The 12,889-nt window shown below is 45.4% G+C and overlaps 1 protein-coding gene across 6 annotated transcripts in view; it reads right to left on the bottom strand.

Annotated features, from left to right (window-relative positions):
* Positions 1 to 12,631, bottom strand: part of Obsc (Obscurin) — a 34,704-nt gene extending 22,073 nt beyond the window's left edge. For 2 of the 6 annotated variants that reach the window (XM_076378476.1, XM_076378478.1), the window contains exons 1-6: positions 7,966 to 12,631; positions 7,395 to 7,504; positions 5,540 to 5,698; positions 1,811 to 1,933; positions 1,539 to 1,709; positions 611 to 692 (exon numbers count right to left, since the gene is read on the bottom strand). In XM_076378476.1, coding sequence (XP_076234591.1) covers positions 611 to 692; positions 1,539 to 1,709; positions 1,811 to 1,933; positions 5,540 to 5,698; positions 7,395 to 7,504; positions 7,966 to 12,564 — 5,244 coding nt within the window. In that variant the 5' untranslated portion in view covers positions 12,565 to 12,631. The remainder of the gene's footprint in view (positions 1 to 610; positions 693 to 1,538; positions 1,710 to 1,810; positions 1,934 to 5,539; positions 5,699 to 7,394; positions 7,505 to 7,965) is intronic. The other 4 variants (XM_076378480.1, XM_076378481.1, XM_076378477.1 and 1 more) reach the window with 3 other exon arrangements.
* Between the last annotated feature and the right edge of the window lie 258 nt (positions 12,632 to 12,889).

The raw sequence follows: 12,889 nt of genomic DNA, 5'->3' as shown, positions 1-12,889 counted from the left end.
AAGATAGTGAATTATGCAATAACAAATATTGGAGAAGTTTGTGAAATCTGAGGATGAACACGTTATGTATAGTCACTCGCAGAAGAATAAATTACTCTGTCTTCCGTGTCTTCTGTGTCTACTTCTTCTCCAATATCCTTAATTCCAATAGAATTCAATTTAGAACTAATTTAGCTCTTTCGTGACCAAATAATTTTTCTAAGCATCTTTTATTCTAATTTTTTTTAGTTAACTAGGCTTCCATCGTCATTTTACCAGAAAAATAAATGGAACATAAATGTCTCAGTAGTCATGAAAGGGATGACTAAGGAAATGGACTCCTCCTACAAATATTACTATCATAAGCTGCTCTTGAGAGTCATATTTATCAATATACCTACAGAGTATTGAAATTTCTCACAGAGATCAACTATCTCCCAAAACTAAGAAAATTGCTAGATAATTTGAGAGCTCCTTCAAGAGCAGATACAAAAAATTCTGAAGTGAATACACACCCCTTATATCAAAGAGATTATTGTGATTATATGCTTGTAAGTCACTATACATAACATATTCTTGCTTCCAAATGACTAAAAATATTAAGAGTATGTGTGAAACATGTGAAACTCACCAATCTAAGAAAAGTCTTGCCCAGCATGCGTGGCTGATCTGCATAGTACTTGACACCTTCGATTAACACCCTGCCGAACGATCTAAGTAAGGTTCGAATTAATTTTCACGCTAAAAACACACCACGCCTACGTGCTGGATGTCTGGTCTCTTTTTTTCAGTGCGACATTTAGGACATATTGTTTAGAACAAATCAGGGCCGTTAATTTTTTATCACTTGTTACACGATCGCAACCTCTTACTTGCTGATTAAATCACGTACAATTATATTAAGGGCGAGTTACCAAACTACTATTAATCGATACGAGGGTGGATAACGAGAACAGATTATGCTTCATCTTTCAATGAGAGCAAGGGGGTGAGTACTAAATATTCTTCAACGAGCAACGACGTGAATAGATCAATGAATTTGTAAAAGAATTCACTTTGGAAAGAGATACCAGGAAATTTGTAAAAAGAATTCATATGCTTCCTTCTTCTTTTTCGAATTCATGATAGTCATTCTCGTTGAAAGAAAGTATGGGTGGCAGAGTCAGTGAAAGCGTGCTCATAGATGAAGGGCAGATGTTCCAAACTTTTGAGAAGGACCACATGAATCTAGTGAGGAGTGAATCTAATTAACTTCTACGAAACACACGATCACACAGAATATGCTTCACTGCACTTACGCCGCGCACACATTGCTTTGCTATGAAAAGAGAAAAATTTTGGCGAGCGTGTGTGACATGTGTCGTGTGTGTTCTCGTTTTTCGAAGTTTCAGTATTCTACTTGGGAATAGCGTTTCCACTGTATCAAATTGCACGTGAGAATGACTATTAATTAAACTGTCCCATTTTCTTCCAGTGAATCTTTCGTGTCTAGTGTCCTGCATGAACAGTGTCGCAGTGAATTTGTCCCCTAGCCAATCGCGTTCAGCGATTATACATACGTATTGTGGAAGTCAGCAATTTGCTTGAGGTTCGTAAAGATGATGTCCTTGTTATCGCGAACAACTCGAGGAACATCTGCATTATCGAGTGGCTTCAAGTAACGTTCGACGACTAGTTGGAGGTCCCTGCCGAATTCTTCCTCAGTTTCGACCAGCTCTTTTACCACTGCCCTGCAAACATGTATCGATCAGTGAAAAAAATGAGTACAGAAAATTTACAAAAAAATATTTCAAAAATAAGTAGAGAGGATTTTACAAAAAAAAATACTTACTCTCTTCGATAATGCGAGTCTTCGGGGCGGTGTCCAATCGCAGAGTCCTCGCTGAGGGCTGTTTGCATCAAAATGGACATGGGCAGCCATCCTTCCTTTGAATCAGCTGTACGAACGTAGACTCTGTGGAAAAAAATTTAGTTTATCCAATAAGTAGTTCTCTAAAAAACAGAAGAAGCTATTTAGTTTCAGCTTGTCCTTCAAGGTATGGAAAAATCTACTGGGACCATTAGTTAGGGTCAAAGAGTCGCTCAGGAGGTACCATGAGGTCTCTACTCCAGATCAAATTAGTCTCCTCCAAGTTCCTATTCTAGAGAAAAAATATACGACCAAGAATTCTCATTTATACTGAAGAGTCAACTCTCTAGCCTCAATTACAGTGAAATTTCCCAAAACTGATTTCACATGTAATTGAGCAAGACACCAACAAATTTCCTCATTAAAATGAATTCCAAATGCAACACATTTTGGTCTATTCCCCGATTAAATTTCGCACTCACCGCGAATTAATCTCAGAGATGAATTTAGTTCAGCGGTATAGCTCGTCCGCTTTAAATGGTACTGACAAATTCAAGGCCTAATGGGCCGAACAGACCGCCAGCAAATTTTGCGTTCTGTTGAATGAACGAGGAACACGACGAACAAGGAAGGCCTGTTGCCTTAGTCACTAAATTTAAATATAACTTTCGCCTGCCCACGCGCTCGTCTATCTATCTATTCTTTCTAATGTAACGATGGAACTGTATTTCCACCTCGACTAGCTTTCGTCTAATTAGTCATATCCTGGTCTATTTCCGGTTCCAGGGTAATAGAGAGTGCAACATTTGCGTCAAAATCGCGAATCGCTGGCTTCGAGTACGTCAATCATCTTGCCACATAGTTAGTGTGCTATGTGCAATAGCGATTCTCCAAATGACTCCCATAAATTTGGTGACACACGTATAACTATCAAGTAGACAGTAACATTTGAAAAGTTCACAGTGTATTCTTGGAGAATTTAAAATAAAATACTATACACTGTAAGCTGTGTTACTTAATAATAAGATGTCACTTTGTTCTTCTTCTTGATATATAATTTTTCGTATCCCAGAGAGTTATAAATTTATTGGATAACAATATTAAAATATCTGTTTAGAATTGGCACTGATTTCCCGCCATTAAGTTAATATATTTTCCATCAATATGTTCTCGAGATGTATGAAAATATTGCAACATAGATTCTCAGCTTTCAGGAGAAACGATACAACTGACATTCTTTGACTAGCACCTCGATGTAGTAAATAGTAAATAGCTCGCGATCCATTGAACGTTGCCGATGCCAAAGCGTCGAATCAAAGTTTCAGCTTGAACCTCACCTTTACCCGAGCTTATTTTCAGAACTGGCTGATACTTCGCCTTCCCCGGATTCGGCCGCCAGCGGAACGACACATTAATCAGCTGCATTATGCAACTGAAATTTATTTAATTCGAGACGTTTAATATCATTTCGATGTTTCTACAAAATTTAGCAGGGGAAACTTCATATCATATTTCTATAATTTAAGAGAGGACTACTTGTAGAGAAGCTTTTACGAGAATTTACAATTTTCGTGGATAAAACTCAAGTTCTATATTTTAAATTAGATCTCATTCTCTTCAACTTTTTTATCATTATTATCAAATGATCGATATAGAATCCACCTCGGTAAATAATACAATTCTTTTGCACAAGTTCGTTATTCCTAACTAAGTTGCTATTTCTTAAGCCAAATTGCATTCACTTCAACCTTTTTTATCGTTATTAACAAATGATCGACTTCAAATTCATCCTGGCCGACAGCCAATCACGCAAAGTAACGTCTCAGAAGACGTTACTGCCATAGGGACGTTTATAAACGTTCCGTCTTCATTAACGTCGTCGTAAATTATTACAGTCAGTATCGTCCCAAAGTCAACTGAACTGAACCGTTGCCTACACGATATTGTTCCTTTTTCCCTGCCGATTCTGTCCTGACTCGAAGAACAAAAAGATAATTTAACCTTTATAGATGTGGTATCGTTAGTAGCGAAGGTAACTGGTAGTTAGATGTTTTTGTCAAAAGTGGAACAATGGATTCTCAGGAGTGTAGCCGATAATAAAGGCAGGGAATCACCCTAATGAACAGGGGGCAGTCGACTCGTTTCCGCGAGGGAAAGTCAAACAACTCGCGGTCTGCGATACCGTAACAGTTAAATAGTCGTTTTGCTGCAATTCCATGGGGTGAAATATGACCAGTTCATTGGCTTCGATGTTAACGCCTGCAGGCTGTTGTTTTGTTAGAGCATCTGTCGTTATATATTTGGTTCGCGAGATGAATCGCCTGTGTCCGCACAAAAGCTCTTTCGTTTTCGATTTTTTGATTCTCGTGGAGGGTTTTGTTTTATTTTTCTGGTTACCTGGAATTGATAGTTGAATTGATGCTGGAGTTCAGATTTTGTAGGTAAAAGCTTTTGAGAATTTGTATTGGTACAGTAGCTGCAAGTGTCTTTGTTTTCGAGAGGTATTAACAAGGTACAAAGCGATTGTCAAGCATCTAATGAGCAACGGTCGATGAAATGTAATTTATCGTCTAGCCAGCACCTGCGTAGTCTATATATCAGTCACCAGCACAGCCTTGAGGCTTAACGATGACGCGCCCTTGGCGGAGCTACCAGGGATCAATGCAGTGTGTGCTCAATTGATAAGCTTTGGTGAGATCCTTTGAATTCACTGTGAAAGCATTCAATAGCTTAGCTCTTATTCTTCTTCATCTTCATGTCTTTTATGGAGATTATTATTTTGAAGAGAATATAGAAGGACTTTAATTGACTAACTTATTGAGTGAATTAGCATACTAAGAAGGGGTGGCACAGGAACCCTTGCACTATTTCCTCAGCACAAACGAATTCAAGTATTAGGGATGTTGGATTCTCAAGTATTAAAGTTCATAGGTTCCCAACTCCTCAAGTCCCTAAATCATCAAGTGCTCAAGTGCCCAAGTGTCCAAGTGTCTAAGTGCCCAAGTGCAAACACCCTCAAGTCATGAAGTCCTCAAACCACCAAGTTTTCAAGTCATCAAGTCATCAAGTTCTCAGGTCCTCAGGTCCTCAGGTTCTCAGGTACTCAGTTCATCAGGTACTCAGTTCATCAGGTACTCCGTTCATCAGGTACTCAGTCAATCAGGTACTAAGTTCATCAGGTACTCGGTTCGTCAGGTACTAAGTTCATCAGGTACTCGGTTCGTCAGGTACTCAGTTCATCAGGTACTCAGTTCATCAGGTACTCAGTTCATCAGGTACTCAGGCCATCAGGTACTCAGGCCATCAGGTACTCAGGCCATCAGGTACTCAGATCATCAGGTACTCAGATCATCAGGTACTCAGATCTTCAAGTCCCCTAGTCCTCATGTTTCCCAGTCCTCAAATCGACAAGTCCTTTCATATGTATATCTATTACAATTCTTCTGAGCTCGAATGCTTAGAAATCTGTACTTCAACTCTGAGCGATCCAACATTGGTGTCATAATAAATTAATACTCCCAAAAATAAATTTGTTATACTACTTAAATGTTTATATCCACCCAGTTTTCAAAAAATTATCCTAACCCCATGGGAAATCTTCACAAAAACTCTTTCGCAATGAGTTAATGAATTCTTCTACTTTCCTGCAGACTATCATCACAACATTCTTTAAATCCTCTGGTTCTCTTTCCTGATATCCCTATACTGTACCTTTGGATGTTGCTGTCCGAGCTGGACCTCGAGACGCTTCGAGCACGGGGATCCGCGTGTTTCCGCCGCGGTCGAATAGACAATTTGTGCCAAGCAGCCGAGTTATCCAGCGTATCGTTGATCTCGCCGATCTCCAGATCCGGATCCAGCTTGATCTTCCTACAACACGGTCAAAACGTGTCCAGAATAGACGGAGGGTGTCGGGCCACCCCTGCGCGGTCAGCGTCGCCTTTTTAGTCGGGCCTCATGCAGACTAAACATTCCTCTCCATCAATCGAAGCGAGTTAGCGCGTTTGGTTAAATGAGAAAGCGCAGCATTGCGATGCTTTCAAGCACGTCGGGCATTCACGCTTCTTTGTTATTCACGCAGACTAGCTATTTATAGCCTCTATACGCTTGGCCTCCTCACAGCCTTCCCTTTTCATCTTTTTCCTTCATTTCCCCAGAAATCCCCAGGGTTCCTCCAGAAATCGAGCTTGGAATGTGGTCGATTGCATTTCGATCGAGGCGTCCTCGAGGGTTTGATTATTTGGCTTTCGTCAACGAGGCTTCGGTGAGAAGCCGAGGGCAAGGGTTGCCCGAAGGTTTCCACGGGGTCGAGCCCCCGAAATTTTCCATTCGACGTCGATCTCCCGCGAGTCCCGTCGACGGATTCTATAAACGAGCCGCGCGTGGAACACCGATACGCGTCGTTCCGCGTAAAAATATCGCCGCGAAAATAAGCAAAGGGGAGACTCCGCGCGAGCCAATCTCTCACTATTTGACACGAGGACTGACCGCCTCCCCTCGCGCTGCAACATCTGATCGCCAAAGACTCGTCTCTATTAATACGTTCCTGTTACACGTGGAGTACTTTCTCCCTGCGGACCTGTCGCGGTTTATTTCGATTGCGAAATGCCATTCTGTGATGAGGAAAGCGAATGCTTGGAGATGGGCTGGCGTTTAGAATGATTTAAAACTTGCTTTCTGGGTTCTTGTTTTGTTCCTGCTCAATTTTTAGGGCTGCTGGCGTGAGGTGGGTTTCTTGTGCGTGGGTGTATGCACGCTGAATCCTGGGCTCCTCTTGTTAATTTCGTGTTGTTAATTTTAAGCAGAAGCGAGGTTGGGTTTAGTTGTATTTGGAGAAAGAATTTTCTAAGGATCATGCTCGGTTTTAAAGAGATTAATGATTGGAAATTTTGAAACTTGAAAGCTTAGACATTTGAAAACTTGACAATTTGGAAAATTCGAAACTTGGGGGTGTTGTAGACTTGGAGACTTGAGGACTTGGAAACTTGAGGACTTGGAGACTTGGAGACTTGAATATTTGGATATTTGCGCAACAAAAATTCCATTCCCAGCACATGGCGAAAGGAAGTGGTATTTTCTATCACATTTCTAGTTCAAGTTCTAGTTCACCGATTCTAGATTAGTATCGCGATGTTAATTGCTCCGCGTCAGAGCTCATGCACCGTTCACATGTAACAGCGTTTATCCCTTTTCCTCTCGCTGCCCATCGTCTCGCAACAATGTAGCACAAATGTAGCGTTCACAGAGTTGTCCTATCATTACTCACGTGGTCACGGAACCGCGATTCGCCTCGTGTAAAGCAAAAGACTTTTCCGAAAGTGACAGATCACGGGCCGAGCGTCCGCTATCCTTCACCCATTACAGAAGCCTAGACTATATACGGCCAGTGGTGGAGCTTATTTTTAGCCCGACCACACGTTGCACGCACACGGAAATAGACTTCAACGGGCGGGCGTGAGCGCGCGCGCCAAAGCTCAGACACGCGAAGTCAACGATTCGAAAAGAGCGAAATTAAGGGAGCAGCGGTGGAAATTAAATCTTCCAGGCGAATTTTGGGAAAGCTTACTTGGCTGGATCGGCGTATTCGAGGGCCTCGACGATGTCGCCGACGTTCACCGTGAAACCATCGGTCTCGCTCTTGTAGTCCTTCACGACGATATAGTTGTCTAAAGGTTTCTGTAACAGAGAAAAAAAATTTTAATTAGAATGGGAGAAATTAATCTTGAGATTGGATAATAAATTTACTAATAGTTTTACTAGTTATTGGGCAGCAAAATTCTGTCGCCTAAATTTGATGCTACAGGAGGACTTTCTATTCTACTTGAGCTAGTATTCTGGAAAAGTTGTTAACTTAGGGATCTATGCATAGTAGAACTCAGAGTTTATTGCATCAAGAGTAAAAGGATCTAAGATTATTCTAAATTATAATTCATTTCCCATGATAAATGATTCCATTTTCTTTAGGATCTAATACCCACAACGATTTCATAGACCGTCGGCCCATATACTGAGAATATCACTTAGAACTTATTCAAACTCTACCAAACCCTTCCAAAAACCTTACAACCTAAACTCCTGAAACCACCCCCACCTTCTCCACTCATAAAACCCTCATTCTCTCCACCTCTCAACATTACCCGCTCACAGCTACTGTCTTGCTGAAAATTGCTCAGTCTCCTCAAACTCGGCGTGTTCTCCCTACTCCCAGAGCAGCCGAAGGATCTGTCTGACTTGGACAGGTTGACACCATTGTGCTCCTGCTTCTGATACGCTCCGTTCCCTGACCCATCAAGGCTACTAGTAATAGAGGTAGTGCCAGTGAACGTGGACAGCATCTCAGCGTCCACGTCCTCTTCTTTAGCCACAGGACAACAGTACATGGAGAACCGCCGAGCAGTGGGACAGTTCAGTCTGAGCGCCGAGAAAACGTGGAGAGGCTCGAAGTGATGAATCCCATCTTCGTCGAGCACAGTGTAGGCCACCTGACCCGTGAGCACAGACCTCGAGGCTTCCCTGGGCACGACAGCCTGAAGACCCTGCTTCAGGATCATGAAAATGGCTGAAGGTTTATGACTCCTCCTCATGAGGAACTCTTCCATCGCCAGACTATTGTCAGAGTGGAGGAGAACAGTAGGCACGTCAGCAGAGGACTGCAAGGGAGCTTCTTCAGGGACTATCATCAGGGCAGCGCTTTCTCTGACCAAGGTCCTCAGTCTTGGGTCAGTCCTCGCCAATTCTGGGTCGCTGCATAGTTGTCCCAGAGCCTTCATGAATGGTGGTCTCTCTTCAGCTAATTTCCTCATCACTGTCAGTCTCTTTAGAACATCTAAGGTCACTCTATCACTAGCCAAAGCACGAGTTGATTTTTCGTCACTGATCACTGCTAACAGACTACTCGCTATGCTGGACATCCCTAGAGCCCTGGCCAGGCCCACAGCTTGGAGGAGCATTTCGCGGACGATTTCTCCCTCGTCGTTTAAGAGTTCTTGGACATGGATCTCGCTGGACTCTCTGACTGCGTGGACGATGGCCTTGTGGACAGTTTCCGCTGCCTCTCTTTCCGTGGCGATGGCTGATACTTCTTCGGAGACCTTTTGGAGCACTAGAGACACCAGCTCTGGGTCGTTTCTGGAGACTGTGCGAAAAGCTGGTCCTACTAAGTCGGTTCCATGTTCTTCTTCGAGGACCATTGAGAGTCTATCCAGGACTACTTCGTCTTTCAAGGAGTGGCTCACGACAGTGGATTTCAGGATGTCGATTTTGTTGTTCTTGGAGTCTAGTAATTCCAGCAAAGCTGATTGACAGAGGCTGCTTCTGTTCTGGGGCACCAAGAGTATCTGCAGGATCTCTTCTACAGGTTCCTCGATACCCGCGTTTTTCTGACGCAGGAGGACATTAAACGCCTCGCTGATGGAGGAGTAAACGAAGTCCAGCTTGTCATCGTTGCAGTCGTCGATGGATTGATTACTGATCGCTAGAACTGCGCTGGACAAGGCCGTCTTGATCGCCTCTTTCAGCCAATCCTCGTTCTCCTCTCCCGTCCCCTGTTCTTTATCTTTGCTAGCATTCACAGTGATAGAGGACCTCGTACCATTCAGTAACTTAGAACTACCGATAGTTTCCTCTAGTTGCTGCTCCTGTTGCACAGCAATGTTCCTCGCTAACTGAGCTACAGTGGACACTATCTGCGCCATTTTCACAGCAGTGGTACCATGCAAACCGAGTTTCTCTGCCATCACAAGCGCATGCTCTAGAGCTACAGCCTTCGGGTCTACGTCTACATCCACAGCTGGCAAATCCGTGGTGACCTTCCTACCCACGGACAAACCTGCCTCAGATAATTGTCGCAGCATCCTGGCGTCGATGCTGGTTTCTCCGTGGTGCTGAACGTGAGGGTTGTAATGGAGATGCTGGGGCCTGAGGAGTTTCAGTTCCTCAGGGGTCACCTCGAATCCCTGGACAGAGAACTCTACCTCACCCTCGGGGGTGTCTGTCAAATCTGGAGCGACGAACCTTGGTCCCTCTTCTGTCTGGACTATCTGACCAGGGACAAAGGTCACCCCCAGCTCGCCAGACTCTACCACGCGACCTGGAACGAACCTGGGTCCATCTGGAGTGTCCACCACTTGGCCAGGCACGAATCGAGACCCTTCGTCCTCTGTAGAGATCACCTGGCCAGGTATGAACGTGGGACCGACCTTGGTCTCGACGATCTGACCTGGCACGAAGCGTGGCCCATCTGCAGTCTCCACTGTCTGACCTGGAACGAACTTTGAACCTGTTCTAGTCTCCACCATCTGTCCTGGGACGAACTTGGGTCCGCTGCTGGTGTCGATCACCTGGCCAGGCACAAACTGCTCCCCCTTCTCTATCATCACTATCTGACCAGGAAGGAAGCCATCTTCAGTCATGACTCCTGGTACAAATCGTGGACCATCCTTTCCTCCACGAACCAGCTGACCTGGGACGATTCTTTTTCCCTCTGGCAGTTTCTTCGCGTCCTCTGGGTAGAATTCTACTCCTCGTTCAGTCTGCACCATGTGACCGAAGATTTCACTCTGCTGGGAGGAAACGTTGGCTGTCTTCGGGTCGACGGGGATGCCGACAGGGCCAGCGTTGTGGAAGACCACTTCGTCGAACTTACTTGCAGCGGCGAACTCGAAGCCTTCGCTTGTGATCGTAGTTCTCCCTGGCAGGAACTTCTCGCCCTCTAGTGTCTTTATAAGTTGACCTTCTACGAACTTCTGACCCTTGGGGGTGGCTAGCGTCATTCCAGGTACGAATTTTGATCCCTCTTCTGTGTCCCTGACGATACCAGGTACAAAGTGCCCTTCTCCAGAGTTCATAGTGATGTACTGACCAGGAACGAACTGTGGACCCTGAGGGGTAGGGATTGTCTGACCAGGGACGAACTTTTGCTCTCCTGTGGGAGACTCGATGCACTGGCCAGGGACGAATTCCCAGGACTCCCCCATCTGTACACTCTGTCCTGGGACGAACACTTGCTCTCCACGATGGTCAGTGACTGTCTGACCTGGCATGAACCTAGGTCCATCTGAGGTGACGATGGTCTGACCAGGCACGAAGGTGCCTTCCGTTGTCACTTGGCCAGCGACGAACTTGGGCCCTTCTTCTGTGAGCACTGTCTGACCCTGGACGAACCTGGCCCCTTCGTTAGTATGGAACGTTTGACCCTGGAGGAACTTGTGACCCTCTTCTGTTGGCAAGGTCTGTCCAGCCACGAAGACAGCAGTCTCTTTATTATCCTGCTCTTTGACGTTGAGGATCTGACCAGGAACCAGCACAGGGCCATCAGGAGTGTTGACAGTCAGGCCAGGAACGAACGCAGGACCCTGAGGTGTCTGCAGAGTCTGGCCAGGCACGAAAATAGGCCCGATCGGTGTCTGCACTGTCTGGCCAGCGATGAATCTCTGCGCGGACTTTATGTCTAATTTCAGACCCTTGATCTTGTGCATCGTTGTTTCCTGACCCTCCTTAATATTCTGAACCAGCTCAGGTATCTCATCTACCCTGGGCAGCTCATCCAGTGCTTCTTCTCCAGCTTGCAACAGCTTCATGTTCACGTTGGACACTTCCTTCAAGTCACTAGCTGGCATATTCTGTATGGCTGACTGGAGAGCTGGGTCAGGCTCAGCTTTCAATGGCGTCAGGGGTTTTACTACTGAAATCGCCTCGAATCCACCAGTGCTCTCTGAGATGGGGCTAGTGCACCCTGAAGAGGCATTTTGCTCTACTATTTGGGGCTTTATTTTGAGAGGGGGTGGTAGCTTATTGACGACAGGTCGCTGGGGAGCGTTGTTGGTCTCCTGGAAGGAGCTCCAGTCCAGGGACTGAGGCAAGGACTTCGCAGCTTCCTTTAAGGAACTTGTCACTGAGATCAATTCACAGGCTCTTATTCTAGCCTGTTCCACGTCAACACTCTTCCAGTTTTCCACTTTCTTTTCTGTAGCTTCTTCTTTAACACTTCTCAGCCTCAGCTGCTTCGTCCTTCTCATCTCCTCCTCCTCAGCAGCCTTCTCCTTCTCTTCAAAGATCCTCTTAGCATAACTCAGTCCAGCCTGTCTCTTCCTCTTCCTCCTCTTAGTCTCTGCTTCCTGTTTCTCCCTCTCCTTTAACACATCCTCCCTCGGTCCAAGTCCATCATACAAGTTCTCAAAGTCCTCCAAGTTCTTGAAGTCCACAGAAACATTCTTCCCCTGTTTCAACCTGAACAACACTGTGTCACAGTCTCTGGAGAGCATCACATCTTTCACGTCTCCATCTCTGACAGCAGCCTCCAGCCTCGAAGGAAACACTAGACTGCATCGTCGTTCCTCGACAGTGTAGACAAACTTAGACAGCTCTTCCTCAGGAGAGGGATGCTTCGTGTCCAACAAATCTCGAAGGGCCCTCTGCTGCTCGCCCTCGCCTTCGAGGATCGGGAACACGTATCGATAATCCTTGAGGATCACGTGCTTCTTTTTCTCGCCCAGCACGAAGCCAGCAGTGTAGTGATGGGGCCCCAGCCCTGAGGCATTCGTGATTTTGCATTTCGATTTGTCGACAGTGTGCACTCCCAATAGAACTGGAATGTAATGGTGAGTGGGCAGGCCATAAGACTTCCCTGTGATGCGGCAGAAGCGTTTCGCGTCGGCGGGACTGATGGGTGGCAGCAGAGGGAAATAGTTTGGTTTAGGAAGGCCCCTGCTCCTTCCAGTGATCCTGCAGAAGGACATTGTTGACAGGAGGACTTAGAGAATCATCGAAGTCTTGCGTCTAGTGTTTTCCTCGAGCTTCTTGGGTTATTTTGAAGCGAGTTCAATGCCGTAGAAATAATTCTCTGGTCAAGTTTTCTTCTCGCTAAAAGCTTGGCATCCCCGCGAGAAGAACCACGGATTCTTGTTCCTGGTCACTCAGTCGCGACTTCCTCTTGGCGTCCACCTCGCTGTCAGCAAACACGTCCAGTGTCGACGTTCGAACCAGCTGACATTGTTCCCACCTAGCCATAATTCGTCCACGTGGGAAGCAACGATATCTCTGGTGGCTGTCGCGCGCCGAGCA

The sequence above is a fragment of the Calliopsis andreniformis genome, chromosome 5, assembly GCF_051401765.1.
Source record: "Calliopsis andreniformis isolate RMS-2024a chromosome 5, iyCalAndr_principal, whole genome shotgun sequence".
Taxonomy (NCBI): Eukaryota; Metazoa; Arthropoda; class Insecta; order Hymenoptera; family Andrenidae; genus Calliopsis; species Calliopsis andreniformis.
This window is presented reverse-complemented; position numbering and strand designations above follow the sequence as displayed.